This window comes from Primulina tabacum, chromosome 16 (assembly GCF_025594145.1).
Source record: "Primulina tabacum isolate GXHZ01 chromosome 16, ASM2559414v2, whole genome shotgun sequence".
In the NCBI taxonomy this organism is placed as follows: Eukaryota; Viridiplantae; Streptophyta; class Magnoliopsida; order Lamiales; family Gesneriaceae; genus Primulina; species Primulina tabacum.
The window spans coordinates 23,132,000-23,152,838 of NC_134565.1; the positions used below are offsets into that span (position 1 = coordinate 23,132,000).

Genomic DNA, 20,839 nt, shown 5'->3' on the forward strand with positions numbered 1-20,839 from the left:
GCCATTCAGTCCCAAAAGATGGTGTTACTTTTCAAATATTTACTCACATGCCACCAATTTCATCACAAACACATCAATATTTATAAATTAAAAAAACGCAAGAGATTGAGCAAGTATTCATAAAAATGATCTCCGACTTGGAAAAAAATGATGAAAAAATGTATTTTTCATAACAATCTCAAGAGTTAAACATCCGCTACACAAGAAGATATGATATGAGAACATCTGCAAATCTTTCAAGAACTCAAACAGATCTCAACAAAGGACGGGCTCATTCTACGACGATTTTGTGATCGCTTGAACATAAGATCAAGATCGCGTCAATTTTGTTCAAATCGTCGAGAGAAACAAGCACATTGATTATTTGTTTGGGGGAATATTTTGGTTGTACAGGGAATAGAGTTTTGAAAAATCCGATTAGATCCAATTTTGACCCTTCGACCAAATATTTTGGTTATATGAGTTGATCCGACTCATGAATATAAATTTTATAGACGATATCAGAGTGCTACCAAATTTTATATGAGAAAGAAACCTATCATCCTCAAGTAAATTTTGATCAAAATTTATTGTAAGTTGACAAAAATCTACAATAATAGCCTTTTCACCCGCTCTAGACCATCGTCCAAATCGAATCGATTTAGTTTTTTAAAATATGATATTATTGGTTTGGTTCGAGCAGTTTGGTTCAACAGTCGGAACAGCGACTCATCGGTAGCGTCAAGAGAAGAACGAAAGATGACCCTTTCGATCCCCTTTTCATGAGGGCAGGGGAAAACCCGAAACCCCACACCTTTGCTCTCCAAGAGAAATGCAGTGGAGAGACGATGCAAGGGCTTCACCACCACCAACAGCAGCTGGCGGCGCTCCTCGCTGCGGCGCTACCCAAGGACGATTCCTCGTCATCCGCACTTGCACCCACCACTGCCACCGTGACGCCTGCTTCTGAAGAAGGGGAATCATCTCGTCTCTCTGCCCTCACCTCCCTCCACCGCGCCGTGCTATACCCTCCAAATTCTCTTCTTGTCACTCACTCCGCCTCTTATATATCTAAAGGCTTCTCTCAACTAATATCCGACAAGTAATTCCCCTGTCGTTGCTGCACAAAATAGAGTTAGAGTTTTGGTTTAGTTGTGTTTCACCATTCTCTGTTGTATGTGCGTGTTTTTGACAGTGCGTAATTTTTTTTGTGTTTAAGCTTTAAATTGACGCGTTCTTATGAACTGCCATCTAGGGACAAAACTAATATACTGGTAAATACCTAAAATGGGGACCATTTTTTATAATGGAGTTGTTGACAATCTGAAGTGTAATTTCAAGGCGGTCTTACACAGTACCTGTAGCTGCTTAAAACTTCCTGAATCGATACAAATGAAATTTATTCTCCGTATACATTTTTTTACTATAGTGCCTGATATTTTCCATGAGCGTCGTTGCTTTTGTAATTTGTTTGTGGATTTGGACTATTATCACAGATTGTATTCAGTGCGTCTTGCAGCAGCTAAAGCATACGGGGCTTTATGCTCTGTATTGTGTTCGATCTCCGTCGCCTCAAATGGTAGGCAAAACCATGTTGTACTTGGCAGCTTGATTGATCAGTTTATTGGGTGGTCATTACCATCTCTGAACAACACTGGCGGTGAGACTTCAGAACTAGCTTTGGAGAGCCTTCATGAGTTTCTTAACGTTGGAGATGTTGGAGCGGTGGAGAGATATGCTTTGCCTATACTTAAAGCTTGCCAGGAACTTATTGAGGATGAAAAAACCTCTGTGAGTTTACTGCAGAGGCTTCTTGGTGTGTTGACGTTGATTTCATTGAAGTTTTTCAGATGCTTCCAGCCCCATTTTGTGGACATTGTTGATATACTTCTTGGATGGGCAATGATACCGGATATCAAAGAATCAGACAAGTGTGTGATTATGGACAGTTTCTTGCAATTTCAAAAGCACTGGGTGAATAATATGCAGTTTTCTTTGGGATTGCTATCCAAGTTTTTGGGTGATATGGACGTGTTACTCCAGGATGGGGGTTCTGGTACTCCTCAACAATTTAAACGAATTCTTGCCTTGCTTACTTGTTTCTGTACAGTTTTGCAGTCAGTGGCATCTGGTTTGCTGGAAATCAATTTTCTTGAGCAAATTAATGAATCTCTTTGCCAAATGGTACCTGTTTTACTTCAATGCTTATCTTTGATCGGGAAGAAATTTGGATGGTCAAAATGGATCGAGGAGTCTTGGAGGTGCTTGACATTGTTGGCAGAAATATTGAGTGAAAGGTTTTCTAGTTTTTACCCTATGGCAGTGGATACATTGTTTCAAAGCTTGGAAGTAGAAAATGCAAACAAAGTTCTGGAAACTGAGACTATATCTACCTTACAGGTTCATGGCATTCTCAAAACTAATCTACAATTACTGTCACTTCAAAAGCTTGGACTTATGTCATCATCTGTGCTTAATATATTGCGGTTTAAGGGACCCATATCTCACCTACGGTTGCATCCAAATCACTTAGTGACTGGAAGTGCTGCAGCTACTTACATCTTCTTGCTTCAGCATGGGAAGAATGATGTTGTTGAAAAAACGATGGATTCTTTGATTGAAGAACTACAGTTACTGACGTGCAAACTTGAGCAAATTTCAATTATGGGTGATGAGCTGGATGTGATGGCAGGCTCTAAATGTTATTCTAAATCAGAATTAGTTGTGTTAATAAATTTTAATATGAAAGTACTGTTGAGTTGTGTAACTTTTGGACCAGGTAGCAGTTTGATCGGGCAAACTGATGTTGATACTTTGTGTGTTAGCAGGGCACATAAGTTGTTAACTTTTATGTCCAGCAAGATGGATCCCTTTTCTTCACCCATCCAGAATAGTGTAGAATTGCAAGTTACTATTCTGAAAACATTGGAGAGACTGACAGCAATTGAATTAGTGAGTAAGTACTCCATGAGTAAACAGAAAACATCATCTGGTAAATACGCAGAGGGGGAGATTGTAAGAAACTCATGTCCAACAATTGTTTTTGATCCTCTGAGAAGATGCTCTAAGCTCCTTATAAAATCTCTTTGTGTAATTTCTCCATTTACAGTCAAGATAGAAGCCATAAAATGGGTTCACAAATTTTGTGAAAATGTTATCGAGGTGTATAAGAATATAGAGGCTCCATTATACCCTTGCCAAGTTGCTGCTTGCTGGAAAATTATTCACGGATTACTGCTCTCAATTTTGGCTGCTGCTTCAGATAAAGAACCAAAAGTGAGATACCTTGTTGCAGCTGCTGTTGAGATGCTACTGATAGCAAAACTTATCCACCCTCTGCACTTTCCTGTAATTGCTGAAGTGTTCCTTGAAAAACTTGGTGATCCAGAAACACATATAAAAAATTACTTATCTTAAGCAGCTTTCCCATGTGCTACCTGTAACGACATATACATGTGATCTTCATGATTTTGGATTGATCAGTACAAATTGTTCTCGAGTTCATACATTGAGTGATCACTCGGTGCACTGGAAACAACTTTTTGCCCTCAAGCAAATGCCACAGAAACTTCACTCGCACCAACTTGTTTCCATTTTGAGTTATATTTCACAGAGATGGAAGGTACCCCTAGCTTCTTGGATCCACCGGCTCATTTATTCCTGCTATAGCAAAAGAGACCCCTCACTTACTCAGCAGGAGGATGTAGATGTTGATAATGGTTTGTGGTGGGACACAAAAGTGGAGGAAGGTACCCTACAAAGAATTTGTTCGGTTAATCACCTTGCCGGTGCATGGTGGGCTATACATGAAGCGGCTAGATTTTGCATTACTACTCGACTACGGACTAACCTTGGTGGGCCAACTCAAACTTTTGCTGCGTTGGAGCGTATGCTTCTTGACATTGCTCATGTACTGCGGCTTGAAACTGACCAAAATGATGGAAATTTTAATGTCATAGGTTCTTGTGCTCACTTATTGCCAATGAGATTGTTTCTGGAATTTGTCGAGGCCTTGAAGAAAAATGTGTATAATGCTTATGAAGGGTCAACCATCCTATCACATGCTTCCAGACAAAGCTTGTTATTTTTCAGGGCAAATAAAAAGGTCTGCGAGGAATGGTTCTCTCGAATAAGTGAGCCAATGATGGATGCAGGATTGAAGCTTCAGTGCCATGATGCTACCATTCATTACTGCTCGTTACGATTGGTTGATCTCAGCAATTTTGTTGCTTTAGCACTATCAGATAATTCAAAAGTTCAGGCAAGTGAAAATCTTCAAAATATTAGAGGCAGATATGCTGGAGATATTCTAAGAATTCTCGTAACATGACTTTCGCTTTGTTTAAGAAACGTGAACCTGAAGTATTAATTGGCATACAGAAATGGGCTACCATTTCATTCTCTCCATTATTCAAAGAGGACGGTTCAAGTGACGGTATGAATTTGGAATTTTCATGGATCACTGGGCTTGTTTATCAGGCTAGAGGCGAGCATGAGAAGGCTGCTGCTCACTATATCCATTTGTTACAGACTGAAGAATCACTCTCTTCTATGGGTTCTGATGCAGTACAATTCGCCATTGCACGAATTATTGAGAGTTACACAGCTATATCTGATTGGAAGTCTTTGGAATCCTGGCTGCTAGAGCTGCAGACTATCCGTGCAAAGTATGCCGGAAAGAGTTATGCTGGTGCTCTAACCACTGCTGGAAATGAAATAAACTCTATTCAAGCCTTGGCTTGCTTTGATGAGGGTAACTTCCAGGCAGCATGGTCATTCCTGGATTTGACCCCAAAAAGTAGCAACGAACTCACACTTGATCCCAAGCTGGCTTTACAAAGAAGTGAACAAATGCTTTTGCAGGCAATGCTTCTCCATGTCGAAGGAAAAGCGGACGAGGTGTGCCATGAGTTGCAGAGGGCCAAATCATTGATGGAAGAAACATTCTCTGTTTTGGCACTTGATGGACTTGTGGATGCAGCTCCACATGTGAATCAGTTGTATTGCATTTCTGCCTTTGAAGAAAGTTGCAAACCTGGAGACAATCAGGGTAAGCACGTCACATCATTATTAAATTCATATATCCAAACAGGGCAATTCCCATGTGGTGGAGTTTATCAAGATTGCAGTTTGTGGCTAAAAGTTCTTCGAGTTCATCAGACTACTCTCCCAACCGCACCTGTGACTCTTGAACTCTGCAAAAACTTAATGATCCTAGCTCGCAAGCAAAGGAACCTAAGGCTCGCAACCCGACTCAGCAATTATCTCAAAAGCCATGTATCACTTTGCTGTCATGATGGTTTGCGCGAATATTTAACCTCTATTTTGGAATACGAAGCCATTTTAGCCATGCGAGCTGAAAACAAGGAAGAAGCCTTGACATATCTTTGGTCTTTTGTGCGCCCTTTCTTAGTTTATTCTTCAATTGTACCATCTGATTCTCGTGTCAGTGTATTGAAGGCTAATGCTTGCTTGAAACTTTCGAAGTGGTTGATAAGAGACTATGCACATAAGAGCTTGGAGAATGTCGTTCTTAAAATGCATGCAGATTTCATCATGACTGAGATTACTTCTGGCAATGGGTCTGCCAACTTAGGTGATGGTTATCAAAACTCTAAATCAGCGGTAAATCTTATTGTTGAGGAACTTGCTGGTACAGCTACAAAGTTGTCTACTCTTCTTTGCCCAACGATGGGAAAGTCTTGGGTTTTGTATGCGTCATGGTGCTATGATCAAGCTAGAGCATCTGTCTCTTCCGATTGTGAGACGGCCCTTCATTCTTGTTCCTTTTCTTCAATTCTTGCTTCTGAAATTCAACATCAGAGATTTGTGTTAACTGAAGAAGAGCAATTACGAGTTAAAAACATCATCCTAGAACATACTTTGAATAGATCCGACAAGAAAATGTATGAAGAAAGAGGAGATTACGATTCCATGGAGACTGGGTATTCACAAAATGAGAGTAATTCGAAGGTTTTATTGAAGAAAATAAAAGATGCTATTGAAACTGCAGCTGGAGCACCTGGAGCTGAGGACAATGATATTGGTAGTCTCTCTGCTGCACTATCTATAGAGTTGCAGAAATGCTTTTCGTCTTCTACCACCGTATTAGAGGAAGCCGAAGTAATGTCCTTGGTACGTAATTTGGTTGAAGTTTGGTGGTCTTTGAGAAGGAGACGCGTTTCTCTCTTTGGTCACGCAGCTCAAGCTTTTATAAATTATCTTTCATATTCATCTATGAAGTGTTCCAACGGTCAGTTATCTAGCTGTGATGTTGAATCGAATTATAAATATACGAGTCATACTCTTAGAGCCATCCTTAATGTGCTACACATTATAGTCAACTATGGAGTTGAGTTAAAAGATACAATTGAACCTGCTCTTTCTAAGGTTCCTTTGCCACCATTGGAGGTGAATATTTTTTTTAAAGTCTTGCTTTAAGAGTGAATGTAATGTCTTACTGATCTCATGTTTTAATGTTGAAGGAAATAACACCTCAAATTTTTGCTCGATTAAGTTCGCATCCGAATGAAGTGGTCAGGAAGCAGTTGGAAAACTTGTTAATCACGCGGGCAAAACTTTCTCCTTGGTCTTTAGTGTACCCAACTCTCGTTGATGTAAATTCTCAAGAAAAGGAACCTTCCGAGGAGATTCAGAAAATTCTTGCTTATTTGGTTAGCATCATTCTTTAACCAGGGTTATATTTCTTTGCCATGTGATGTGAAGCATACTATCTCCGGGATTTTAGTTGAATGCAATTTAATTTAACAGAACCACCAACATAAACCTTGTTTTTTCTTAAAAGTGTGAATAAATGTACAAGATAGACTTAAAAATGGTTTTACCCTTTCACAAGATGCAATTTTGTTTAAGATAATATATTCGGGCTTCTTGTTCGTAGTCTTCATTTGATATTTTCTTTGTTCATATCGAAGATTCACTTGAAATTGAAATTCAAGGCATGCATGTAATTGTTATCATTTTAATATTGCAGAATAAGCTTTATCCAAGATTAGTACAGGATGCTCACCTCATGATAAAGGAGCTTGAAAATGTAACTGTCCTTTGGGAGGAACTGTGGCTTGGCACACTCCAGGATCTTCATTCAGGTGATTGTTTTTGCCTAGCATTTCTTTCTTAAGGAGGAAATCATTAGCTGTTCTTTTCCGAACATATTTCATGAATGAACAAAGAATTTCGCAATATAACTGTGCAATTTTGCAGGGGCATGAATGCCACTGTCCATGTCATCTAGTGAAATCAATGGATGTGCGTAATCGAGTAACTTTGCATTTTAATTTTTTGGTTTTCCACACAAAATACTTTACTTAGAATGCAGCGGACAGGGTGGCAAGTGTTGGAAAATATTTTGTAGCCATCGAACAAGTTGACAGATTATGGATCTCCTGAATAGGGGAATGGTACACAAGAACAAGTACTATATCACTGCTTGAAGCAGAAATTTACTTTCCCCAATTGCCATGAAACAGGATGAAAAATCTTATTTGCAGCAATGGACACCGATATATCATAATTATGTTTTTTGGGACCTAATATTTAGAATTATACCAGAACTAGCAACGGGTTCTTCTGATATCTCTTTGTTATATGCTTTAGCTTAATCGCATATGGATGGTCGAGTAATTTAATGTGAGTTTTGATACACAGTTTTCTTTTTTCTTTTTTTTTTTCCTTTTTGTAAAAAAGAATGCTGTGCCTTATTATACCTGCAGTTTTCTCTGTGTTTTCTCACTTGCTTACAAGTAAACAGAATGTGTTCTTTTCTTCGTATTTCTTGTTATGCTTCATATGTGGAATATTGAGAAATATATATCGTAGTTGCTGAATTTATATCTTTGGTGGGATTTCCTCATTTTAGACAAGTGGTCAAGGGTTTAAGGCTTGAATGCATTTACCCAGTACTTTCAAGATTTGGACCTGGAGTGTGCAAGTATTGTTTATACACAAACACATTATTGTTTGATTTCTGTTCTTTAGATCTATATTTGTGAATGATCTATTGTGCCATTCCACTGGCATAGCCATCTTTTCTGTGTCATGGATGAATCTCTGATTTTATCGACCAAACAATCTAACTTATCTCCATACATTCATCATTCAGATGTAATGAGACGTATAAATTTGTTGAAAGAGGATGCTGCACGAATTGCGGAGAATACTACTCTTAGCCATGGTGAGAAGAACAAGATCAATGCTGCAAAATACTCTGCTATGATGGCTCCGGTTTTTGTGGTCTTAGAGCGTCGCTTGACTTCGACTTCTAGAAAACCTGAGACACCTCATGAAGCCCGGTTTCTCGAGGAGTATCAGGAAACGATCAAATTAGCATTTGCAAAATTTAAGACTCCTCCTGCATCTGTTGTTGCTATAGGGGATGTTTGGAGACCATTTGAGAATATTGCTGCTTCCTTGGCTTCTTATCAGAGAAAATCTTATGTATCTTTGGGAGAAGTTTCTCCACTGTTGGCTTCGCTATCAACTTCATATGCTCCAATGCCAGGTCTTGAGAAGGAAGCTGCTATATCTGAACCAGAAAGTGACTTAGATAGCATACCTCTGGGAATCGTGACAATTTCATCCTTTTCTGCGCAAGTATCAATTTTACCAACCAAAACCAAACCAAAGAAAATTGTTGTTATGGGCTCAGATGGTATGGATTATACATATCTCTTGAAAGGACGAGAAGACTTGCGTCTAGATGCCAGAATTATGCAGCTATTGCAAGCTGTAAATCGTTTTCTGCAGTCATCATCTGCCACACGTGGTCAGCCACTTGGCATTCGCTATTACTCTGTGACGCCTATAAGTGGTCGTGCTGGTCTGATTCAGTGGGTAGATAATCTGATTAGCATTTATAGTGTTTTTAAATCATGGCAGAATAGAGCACAGTTGTCTCAGCTTTCTGCGATGTGCACTGATACAAAAACTACAGCTCCTCCTGTTGCTCGGCCCAGTGACATGTTTTATGGAAAAATCATACCAGCACTCAAAGAGAAAGGAATTAGACGAGTAATTTCTAGGAGAGATTGGCCTCATGAAGTTAAGCGAAAAGTTCTTTTAGAACTAATGAAGGAAACTCCCAAACACCTTCTTTACCAGGAACTTTGGTGTGCTAGTGAAGGATTCCAAGCCTTCAACTCAAAATTGAAGAGGTGATTTGCATTGATCTTAATCTTGTGTCTTTGCTTAGGAGGCAGAGATATTTGTTGTAGAAGAATTCTATATTGCATTGTGTTGCATTGATATCTTAGAAGTGCTTCAGTTTTAGCCTTTTGTGAAGAACTCACACATCATGAGGCACTCATCAGAGTGATGTGGTTCAAGTTGAACTTAAAATCTTGTGTCTTTGCTCAGGAAGCAGAGATCTTTGTTGTAGATGCAGTCTGTATTGCTTTGTGTGGCATTGATACCTTAGAAGTGCTTCAGTTTTAGCATTTGTGAAGAACTAACACATCACGAGGCATTCATCATTGCGACGATGGTTCAAGTTGAACTTAATTTCTTTGTCCTATTCTAATGAATAGTGATTTATTCAAAGGAAGAATGACGGTTTTCAGGAGTCAATCAAGAAGATGCATTTACTTAATAAGAATGTTTCATGGAAAATGAAGGGAGAGCTTACGGAAACGAGGGTTCTTTTGTTGAGGCTTATACATTGTTTAACCCGAGAACTGGAAAATTGAGTTTTCCAAATACACAACAATATCAATATGCTTCCATTGCATTTGTCAATCAATGATATATATGGACTATTTCTCATTCTGTTACCTGGTATTTACTCAGTAATGTACCTTTAGTGTGAACTTACTCTTAAAAGTTGGTTCCTTGCAGGTATTCTGGGAGTGTTGCAGTCATGAGTATTGTAGGCCATATTTTGGGACTAGGCGATAGACATCTGGATAACATCCTTGTAGATTTTTGTAGAGGGGATATCGTGCATATTGATTATAATGTGTGCTTTGATAAGGGCCAGAGATTAAAGATCCCTGAAATTGTTCCATTCCGCCTAACTCAGACGGTTGAAGCAGCATTAGGGCTAACTGGCATGGAAGGCTCTTTTAGGGCGAACTGTGAGGCTGTTTTAAGTGTTTTGAGGAAGAACAAGGATATAATTTTGATGTTGTTAGAAGTTTTTGTTTGGGATCCACTTGTAGAATGGACACGCGCAAACTTTCATGATGATGCAGCTGTTGTTGGTGAAGAAAGGAGGGGCATGGAACTTGCTGTCAGCTTAAGTCTATTTGCGTCACGGGTCCAAGAAATCCGTATACCGCTGCAGGTATCTATAAAGTACTTAAGCTTTACCTTTTTATGTTCATACTCTAACTGTCACAGTATTAATTTTAGGATTTTGATTTTCATATTATGGACTAATTTATTTGCTGTATTTCTACTCGAGGAAACATGAACTGTCCTCTTACTGTCTTTGTTTCTATGCAAGTCATATGCATTTTTGCGCAATAGTGTCTTGCTTGAATCTTGATGACATCACGTGTTCCTAGCATTTCATGTTATAAAATTTCAGAAAACCTTCAACATGACTTTCTGGAGACCTGTTTCGCAAATGTGTGTCTGATTATAATTTGTGAATGACTCAATGTTTTCTTGAATGTGTTCAGGAGCATCACGATCTTTTGCTGTCTACGTTACCAGATATTGAAGTAGCTCTTGAGGTTTGTTAATCTTCTGCCATATTGATCTATCTCAAGTTTTATGAGTTACCTGAACTCAATCAACCATTTCTAAATCATGTGTAGAGGTTCTCCGACATTCTAAACCAGTATGAGATTGTTTCTGGTCTATTCTATTGTGCTGACCAAGATAGATCAACCCTTGTTCTACATGAATCGTCCGCAAAATTGGCTGCTGCTGAAGCCACTAGTAATTCAGAGAAAACCTTAGCCTTGTTCGAAATGCATGCTCTAGAATTTGCTCAAGCACAGGCCATTGTGATGGAGAAAGGCCGAGAGGCAGCGACTTGGATTGAGCAGCATGGGATGATTCTTGATGCTTTGCGTGGCAGTTCAATTCCAGAAATCAAAGCCTGCATAAAGCTGACTGGTTCAGGAGAAGCTTTGTCGCTTACATCTGCAGTTCTTGTGTCTGGGGTTCCATTGACTGTTGTCCCTGAGCCCACACAAATTCAATGCCATGACATTGACAGGGAGATATCTCACTTGGTAACCGAGCTAGATTATGGGCTTTCTTCAGCTGTTGCAGCACTCCAAATGTATTCGTTGGCTCTTCAGCGAATCTTACCTTTGAATTACCTTATTACCAGTCAAGTACATGGTTGGGCACAAGTTATGCTTTCTTTGAACACACTTTCTCCTGACATCATATCTGTGGCGCTAAAACAAGGTGTTGAACTTGTCACTAAGGGACACAATAATGGAACTCTCTCTGTTAAGAGCAGTTATGATGATCTTTGCCTCAAGTTAATGAATCATACGGCGGATATTGAAAGATTGGAAGAAGATTGCTCAGAACTTACGATCTCCATTGGCCAAGGGACTGAATCAAAAGCCAAGGAACGTCTCCTATCCACTTTCGTAAACCACATTCAACATTCAGGCCTCAAGAGAAGACAGGAAGCCTTCATACATGAACGAACTATAATATCTGCTTTGCATGGTGATATCGAAGAGAAGAGAGAAAGCATGCTATCTATTTTGAATAAAGTTTTGTACAATTTGTTTACTGATGTTAAGCACAGAATATCTAGAAGTCAGGATAATTCTGCTGTTGCAAGAAATACAAATACTGGCTTATCATCTTACCTCGGATCCTTTCCCGGGGATTTCGAAGAACAAATAGAAAAATGTGCACTTGTAGCAGAGTTTCTTGAAGAACTAAAATGCCATGTTGGACTGGATGTCCATGACACTGAGGCAGATGCAAACATTTCCAGTTATACATCACAAGAAAGCTGGGCATCTCTTTTCAAGACCAATCTTTTATTTTGCAAAAACTTTGTTAGGAACATGATTGAAGTGGTTGTACCCAGTGTAATAAAATCTGCGATTTCATTTAATTCTGATGTAATGGATATTTTTGGATCCATCTCCCAGATTCGGGGATCTATAGAGACTAGCCTTGAGCAGTTTATCCAGGTTGAACTAGAGAAGTCTTCCTTGATTGAACTTGAGCAGAACTACTTTGTGAAGGTTGGTCTTATCACTGAACAACAGTTGGCTCTTGAGGAAGCTGCTGTTAAGGGTAGAGATCATTTATCTTGGGAAGAGGCTGAGGAGCTAGCTTCTCAAGAAGAAGCTTGCAGAGTGCAACTTGACAAACTCCATCAAATGTGGAACCAGAAAGACCTCCGAAATTCGTTTCTTATGAAGAAAGAAGCAAGCATCACTAGCGCTTTGATTTCCACTGAACATCAATTGAAATCTCTCATCAGTTCCTCATCAGAAATGGAACCACATGTTTTGAGAAAGAAAGGACTTCTTACAGTCCTGACTAAGTCTTTCTCTGAGCTAGAATCAATTGATCAAGCCTTGATTTCAACTGTTGGTCCTATTTGTCATAACTCAAATAGAATTCCTTATCTCGCAGAAATGATGAATTCTGGACATGCAATATCCGAATATATATGGAAGTTTCCTAGTTTACGGAGCAATTTTTCCTTCCTTATATGGAAGGTTTCTATGGTGGATCTTTTGCTTGATTCATGCACACATGATGTTGCCACATCTTTTGATCAAAATTTAGGATTTGAGCAACATGTTGATCTAGTGAAAAAGGCGCTTAGTGACCAACTTCAGGAGCGCATCAGTCAATACTTGAAAGAAAGAGTTGTTCCGCTTATGCTGACAAGATTAGATACAGAAATTGAGATGCTAAGGGAAAAGGTGGAGTCAAGTAAGGATCATACTATTGATCAAATAAAAATAGATCATGATGCAGTTGGAAGAGTTCAATTCATGCTTGAGGAGTACTGTAATGCCCATGAAACTGTTAGAGCAGCAATATCAGCTGCTTCAACGATGAAGAAGCAGGTGAATTGAACTTAAAGATGCTCTAATAAAGACCAGCCTGGAAATTTGTCAGATGGAATGGATTTATGACATATCATCAAGTCCCTTGAAAAGTACCCCCATGATTTCTCAAAAGTTTATTGGAGGCGATGATAACTTACTGTCAGTGATTTTGAACATCAGCAGATCCAAATTGCTGGAAAAATTACAATCTTCAGTTACAAAAATAGCTAGGTCATTGGAGCGCCTGCAATCTTGTGAAGGAACTTCTATTGCAACAGAAGGCCAGCTTGAAAGGGCAATGAGCTGGGCCTGCGGGGGTCCAAATTCTAGCCCTGCTGGGAATTCGGGAATACCCCAGGAATTCCATGATCATCTGATTAATCGGAGACAATTGTTGCAGGGAGCTCGAGAAAATGCATCAGAAGTACTGAAAGTCTGCACCTCCATATTGGAGTTTGAAGCTTCAAGACATGGCATTTTTAGGACTAAAGATGGTGGAATCTGGGAGCAATCTTACCTAAATGCATTAAAAAAGTTGGACGTCGCCTATCATTCTTTTACGCGTCAGTTTCAAGTTTCTTTCTGTATTTTTTATCACAACGACACTCTTTTTCATGTGTTCGAGTTTACACACTTTCAGGTTCACTTTGTGTTTTGTTTTGTAAAATCAGGGTCTGAACAAGAATGGAAGCAAGCACAAAGCAACATGGAAGCTGCTTCTAGTGGTTTAATTTCTGCATCTAACGAACTTCATGTTGCTGCTCTGAAAGCAAAATCAGCATCAGGTTAAACTTTTTGCTGCTGAATATGACCATATGCTCAATCTACACTATAATAATTGTTTGTATTTAAATTTGTGAATGTTAAACAGTTTTCTATGCAGCGACTTCCAGCTCTTCTGAATTTCTTTCTTTCCTCTGTTAATTAAGTGCTATAAAGTTTAAGAGACACCGATATTCCACCAATCTTCATGTTTTCAACAATTTGTAATTAAAGAACTTTCTCATTAGTTCATACTCGATGTTTTTATCTTGATGAGAGTGCCTGTTGCAGCCTCAAATTAAGAACTCAAATTATATTGCAAATAGAATAGAAATATTTTTAATCTTTGTGCAAAAACCTTGGAAAATGATAGTATTTCCCTAGCTAAGCTAGTTACAACCCTCAATACAAACCACAGAATGAATAGCCCCCTCCCCTCTCCTCTCATTTATTCTTCTCCTTTTTCTCCCCTTCCACATGATCTGTAACTGCCTATGAGCCTTCCCGACTTGGGTTTTCTTGTTAAATATCTAGGCCCAATAATAATTTGGTTCGCAACAATACTGCCCTCCTTCAGATTAGTCTTGTCCTCAAGGCTTAGAATTGGGAGTTGGATTTCAGAAGGGCTGCCTTTCTCCATGGCACCTAATGCGCCTTCAATAGACTTGGCAACTTATCTCCCTCTATCCAATTTTTTGTTGGCATCAGTTAACCCAAAAATAATGATAATAGGGAAAGAACCCTTAGAAATGGTGACTTCTCTCCCTCTATCCCATTTTTCCTTCATATCAAGTAGCCCGCCAATTATGATAACAAGAAAACTTTTCCATTCTTCCCATCCAAATGCAATTGTTGAGCCCCATTTGTGATGGTAGCAATCAGTACTTTAATAGCATGACTCAAGATAGTTTGATCCTGTACGTCATCAACGAATACCAAAACAGAAGCAAGGGCCGTAATTCGCTTGTACACAAGACCAAACCCACCTCCATTCTTGTTCCAAGGATCGAAATTATTTGTATCAGCTTCCACAAAATATAAATGTAGCCCTACAACCCTTTTGAGCATTTCGTCGAATAACTTTCTTGCATCATCCACTCTTTTCTCCCTACATGAGGCACCAATCAAAAAATATTAAACACAACTGTCGGGCCTCACCCATTAGTTTTTTCAACTCCAAACCCTTGTTTAAACCTCCTAACTTCCCCGACAATCGTATAAATTCATCTACCCAAGTAACAACATCGAGATCTTCCTTATACCGACTTAAATCCATATTCCAGAAACACCTGAAAAGCAGAGAGGTTAGAGAAACTAACTACTTTTCTCATCAAGCTGTACAAAATGCCAGCCTCATTGGATACTTTGGATTCAGCGTCGAGTGTTGTAAAAATATTGGTAACAATAGGTATCAGGCTCTTTTTCAAAAGATATTTGGACAAAAGTTTTGCTTGAGTTGGGTTTTCAGTGGGTATTTCCGAGGAGGGCTGTAGATATGATCGTCATGGAGCCGGGAGGAGTTCCAAGCAGAAAATATATGACCTTCTGGCACGTTATGATACACTGTACGCTTTGGTCTATATCGTTGGAGAGAAATAAAAGAATATTTCAAGAGGTTTCGGAGACAGCGGACGAAGTCTGGCAGAAGATCAAGTTCAGGATTGCGAGTTGGACAATAACTATTAAAGACTTTAATCATTTGTCTATTTCTGATTTGATTAGGGATTGAAAATATATATTGGCATGAAGTTAGTAGGATAGTACTTTCTAAGTTGTGATACCTCTCCTCGTGCGGATTACTCATCCGCTAGTATTGTAAAACTTTATCTATTAATAAAATCTAATTTCTTATAAAAAAAAACAATAGGTATCAGGCATGCAGAAAGTGAGGACTGTACACTTCCCAGCTTCGGTGCGGTATAGAAGCCCTCTTATTATAACCTTAGCCATCATCTCGAGAATAGAAGGCCTCTTATTTTAAGATCTAGATACAATCAACTTGCTTCATTTTGTCATCTTCATATGGAGGAACTGGATTCTGGTGATTTCACTGATACAAGAAGTCACTCCTGCTTTTACATCATCAGAATGCTTGAGAAAACCTTCTGCCATCAGTGTGTCCATTAATGGTAAACGAGCTATTAGCATGGAATTGGCTGGTGATTGCTCCACTTTTGATAGAAGTTTATCAGCACGATCAAGGAGACGGAGGAGTTTATCCACAGTAGAGGTAGGCCGAGAAAGAGCTTTCCAAACTGCTGAGTCCTTTTTCCAGCTCCACATCTGAAATTGGCAACGTCATCTTTTTACGCTACACAAACTGGGTGGTTGCCCTTTCCGTTCCGACTAGAGATCCGGCAGGTCGGACCAAGGACCAATTGTTGCAACCACAAATTAAGAACTCGAATTATATTGCAAATAGAATAGAAATATTTTCCCAGAAATAATCTTTGTGTACAAACCCTAGTCAAATACTAGTATTTCCATAGCTAAGCTAGTTACAACCATCAAAACAAACACAGAATGAATATCCCCCTCCCCTTTCCTCTCATTTATTCTTCTCCTTTTGTCCCCTTCCATGTGAACTGTAACTGCCTATTGTCCTTTCTGACTTGGGCATTTTTTTGTTAAATATCTAGGCCGGATAATAATTGGCTTCGTAACAGTGCCTTGGAGCACTGAGTTGATTAGTCTGATATTATGTTACAACGGTTTGATGTTGCCAAATACATCACAATTGTTGGTTTCTCTAGGTACTTGATGGATTATAACAGGGCTAGATTGCTGTATTTTGTAGGTGATATGCAAAGCACCCTTCTGGCAATGAGGGACTCTGCCTGTGAAGTCAGTGTGGCACTATCTGCGTATAGTGGCATTATTCGAGGGCATAGCACTCTGACTTCTGAATGTGGTCCCATGCTTGAAGAGGTATCTAATTGTGTCACAAGGTGTTCAAGACACTAAATTTTTTATTAATGTTCTTAAGGACCTCGATTTTGCATTGATGACTAAAATTTAGTTAGATATTTCTCTTGTACTGTATATAGTAGCTACGTTCTAGTTGGTTATTAAAGTTTTGCGTTTTATGAATATTGATAAAGTTAACATTGTTATTAGTTATATATTTTTGGGTCCCAGGTTAAAAAGAAAAATTTATTTTTGCATGGTGGCAGGTTATTTTTAGCTTTTATTCAAATTTGTGATTTAAAATTATGTTTACTTTTTTGACATAATAAATTTGTTTTTAGAGTTTTCACCATATCCTTTGAGTGTGTACTAACGTTTGGTTGATTTGCGGATTCAATTGTTGATTTGGCGTAAGATCTTGAATATCCCTGTTGTCAAGATATCGGAACTTGCAATGAACTTTGGTGAAGTGGCATAACTGTTTATGTCGTGGGTTGACATGTAGTGCTCACAAATGACTTTCTTCATGCCTTTGGGTTCGCTTGTAATGTTTGCAGAATGCTTTCTTTATTTTCAAATATCAGATACTCTCGTTGAGAGTGCAACCGGAATCTAATACCAGATAATAGCCATTTCATTTGTTTAAATTACTTGGCTATTGAGGAAATGGTATATCGTAAGATACAAATATGTGATCGTAATTAGACACACGGTGAATAAAATACACATACACCCACACACACAGAGAAAGGGAAAGAGACTTTAATAACTCCTTGGCCTCGCAATGTAGGTCTTGGCTATAACAGAAGCTCTTCATGATGTTCACAGTTTGGGAAAAGAGGCTGCTGTCTTGCACTCTTCTATCATGCAAAATCTTTCAAAGGTACAATTTTGATTGTTATAATTTTTATTTTAGTTTCTTTTACTCCTTTTAATCTTGGACGGACACATGAAGAAAAAAATGGCCCAATTAAATGTTAATGTCTTGTACTCTGTATAGGCTAATGCAATCCTACTTCCACTTGAGTCATTATTGTCAAAGGACGTTGCTGCTATGACTGATGCTATGGCACGGGAAAAAGAGACAAACATGGAGATTGCTCCCATTCATGGACAAGCTATATTTCAGTCTTACCATAATAGGATCAAGGAAGCTTTACTAGGCTTCAAGCCTTTGGTACCAGCACTCATATTATCCGTGGAGGAGCTCTACTCTAAGTTGATTAGACTAGCAAGAGCTGCTGGTTTGCATGCCGGCAACCTCCATAAAGTAAAAATAAACTGTGTGTATAATATCTGTTCTCTAGATTGTGTAACTACTCTGCTGTGAAAATATGCTAAAATTATTCAATTTTCAGGCTTTAGAAGGGTTAGGAGAAAGCCTGCAAGTAAGGTCACAGGATATTGGTCCGTCAAGGGATGATCTTTCCAATGACGCCATAGTGTATGATACCCAGGAGAGTGGAAAGTTCTCCAAATCTAACAGCGAATTTGATAGTGGTTCTGTCAGTTTGAATGAATTGTGTTTACCAGATAGAGGATGGATATCTCCTCCTGAGAGCATTGATAATGGCAGCACCGAGTCAGGTTTCACCTCAGCTGAGGCAAGTCTTGCAGATAGCTTCAGTGGTCTTGACATCACTGAATTGCTATCAGGTGACTCTGATAGCAAGGAGAATGGAGGTTATCCTCATTGCATGCCATCACTTCTGACTGAAGTACAAGATTTACCTCTTGAAAAGGCTGAAGCCAAAATTTTACTGGTTTGTGTCTGCTTTACCATTTTATCAGTAAAACCATGAGATATATATGGCAATACCAAAGTTTTATATGTGCGAAACTTAAAATGTATTTTCTGTATGCAGCAGGAGAGTTCCGATTTGGTGCGTGAAGATAAAGAAATTTTGTTAAACCAGGACAAGGCCGAGGAAGAAGTCTCGTGGGACTTCCTTTACTGACATGAGAACTGTAGATCAAGCGCGTGGGAGTAAGTAATATTTATCTGAATAGTAGAGTTGAACCTAGGCTTTTAAAGCTGTTCGATGTTGTTGAAAAATCTTGAACTTGTCTCATATAGCACACACTCACATGCATAAAACAAGATTAATCAATGGGTGCTGGTCAATCAAACTCAAATTTGAGACAAAATGCATTTCAATTTTACATGGATGCAGGAGTAGTCAAAATGTGTACCTTGGTATATCATCAGGCTACATTGTATTTCGTACCCTGAATCTTCCTTTCAATTTTATCCTACCATTTCTTATGACCTCCTGCGCAACAGGCTTCTCAATTTTGGTTTTTACCGGGTGTCCTTACTTATCTCAGTAGGAGGTGACCTCTTGCAGATTATTCCCTTGCTAAATATGATCCTTGTTCAGTCACTAGGGATGCTGATAATTAAAAAAATTAAAACTTCGGAAAGTTCAACCATCTTTAAAAGATTTCAGAGATAGATAAGGATGCTAAAGAGTGGAAAAACAGTTGAAGGGATAGGATTCATGGTGTTGAATTGAGATGAATATATGGAGCTATCGTGATATGAGTGGCCAAAATATTTCAATTTAATTCCATAGGCTGCTGAATCATATTTTGAGGTTGTGCGCTCTGATTTTGCAAATACGTACGTTGTGAAAAATCGATCCTCAATCGCAAGGTTTATGCTTTTTAGGTAAAAATGCTTATGCAATGTCGGTCTTAAGGCGAGTAGAGATGAAGCTGGATGGTCGAGATATTACTGAAACCAGGTAAGTGTTTTCTCTTTCTACTACTTTATTAGTGCTCTCCAAGTAATTGAAGCTTTGCTAATGTCATGTTATTTTGCCATGAATATCTCAGGGATATTACCATTGCGGAGCAGGTTGATTTTCTGCTTAGACAAGCAACTAACATAGACAACCTGTGCAATATGTATGAAGGTTGGACGCCTTGGATTTGATATATGAATGAGAATATTCACATTTCGAGTTTGAGATTTCAAGAAATGCGTCCTTGGAGCTTTTAGCAGGAGTTATTTCGAAATCATTTTGGTGGATGCAAATCCTGTTTAAGGTAATTACATGTCATGTTTCTTGGCTTGGAGTGGGAGAATCGAGTAATTTGAGGGTGGAAATACTCCGTGGCTGGATACAAAGCTTCTTGAGAAGGCGGTTACTTTTTGGATAAAGTCGAGCATTTTGCTTGCTGTGAAATTCTCTCAAGATTGCGAAAAAAAGTGCTGCGAGTTTATGGTGGATTTTTCCTTTCCATCCATCTGATGAATGGTACAGGTAAATGAAGAGTTAAATGCTGTCCTGACATGTTATGTTGATGGAAGCTACCTTCAAAGTGCGATCAAAGAGAAGAGAGTTTTTTGTACAGCATCAGCGCATTGCTTCTGAAGAAGTGTGTAGCTTGTTGTATCAAGCCCAACATCCTTGTGGTGATTCTGGATCTCTTTCCCTTGAAAGACAACTGAGTTCCTAGTATTTTCCCACATGGAATGGAAATGGAGACTTGTGCACAACTGTTGAGAAGTAAGATCCTTGGTCGACACCCAACTAATGCCGAATCATGGTTGATAATCACGCGACTTCAATTTACATTAAAGAGCACTCGTAAATTTCTTGAATGAATGAATATGAACATAGATATCATCAAGATTTCGATTTGTTAGTTAGTATAATTCAATGGAATGATGTTTGTCAAGTTCTTAAGCATCTTCCTTATTTGCCAACAACTCTCTATGTTGTATAAATATAAAATTTAAATCTTCACCTTATCACGTGGATATAGATATACATGATCAAGTCGTCATATCCAAATCCAAATCACCACAATAAGCATCAGGATTCGACTCCAGTCACCCCCACAGTTGGTCCGTTCTAGCCAAAAAGAAAATTACCACCTTCCAGAACTTGAACAAGAAAAATGGGATTCGTTTATTACATTTTCTGTTTTTTTTTTAATGTATTTGTTAGTTTATAAGACTGTTATTTAGGTCCGATCTTGTATTAATATACGATGCTTAATAAAAATTAATGTAACTTTGTACCTGAAAAGATTATATTTTTTCAGTTTTCAGTTCTATGATCTAGCAACTTCTTCGAAATTTTCCAATCAATCTAAGTGGATTTGAAATCATAAGCCAGCAGATTATTATATCCAGATGCAGTCATATACAATATAGATATACAGTTTAG

The 20,839-nt window shown here is 38.6% G+C and overlaps 1 protein-coding gene across 1 annotated transcript; it reads left to right on the plus strand.

Moving 5' to 3' along the window:
* The first annotated feature begins 609 nt into the window (after positions 1–609).
* Positions 610–20,349, plus strand: LOC142528840 (uncharacterized). The gene is given in 19 exon segments (XM_075634059.1): positions 610–1,081; positions 1,476–3,384; positions 3,386–4,295; positions 4,298–6,390; positions 6,465–6,653; positions 6,974–7,088; positions 8,102–9,152; positions 9,832–10,279; positions 10,620–10,673; positions 10,758–13,013; positions 13,015–13,552; positions 13,661–13,774; positions 16,549–16,679; positions 17,449–17,541; positions 17,659–17,928; positions 18,017–18,421; positions 18,524–18,645; positions 19,330–19,405; positions 19,497–20,349. Coding segments are annotated over 17 exon segments (10,989 nt in total). The 5' UTR covers positions 610–761; the 3' UTR covers positions 18,617–18,645; positions 19,330–19,405; positions 19,497–20,349.
* The last annotated feature ends 490 nt before the right edge of the window (positions 20,350–20,839 follow it).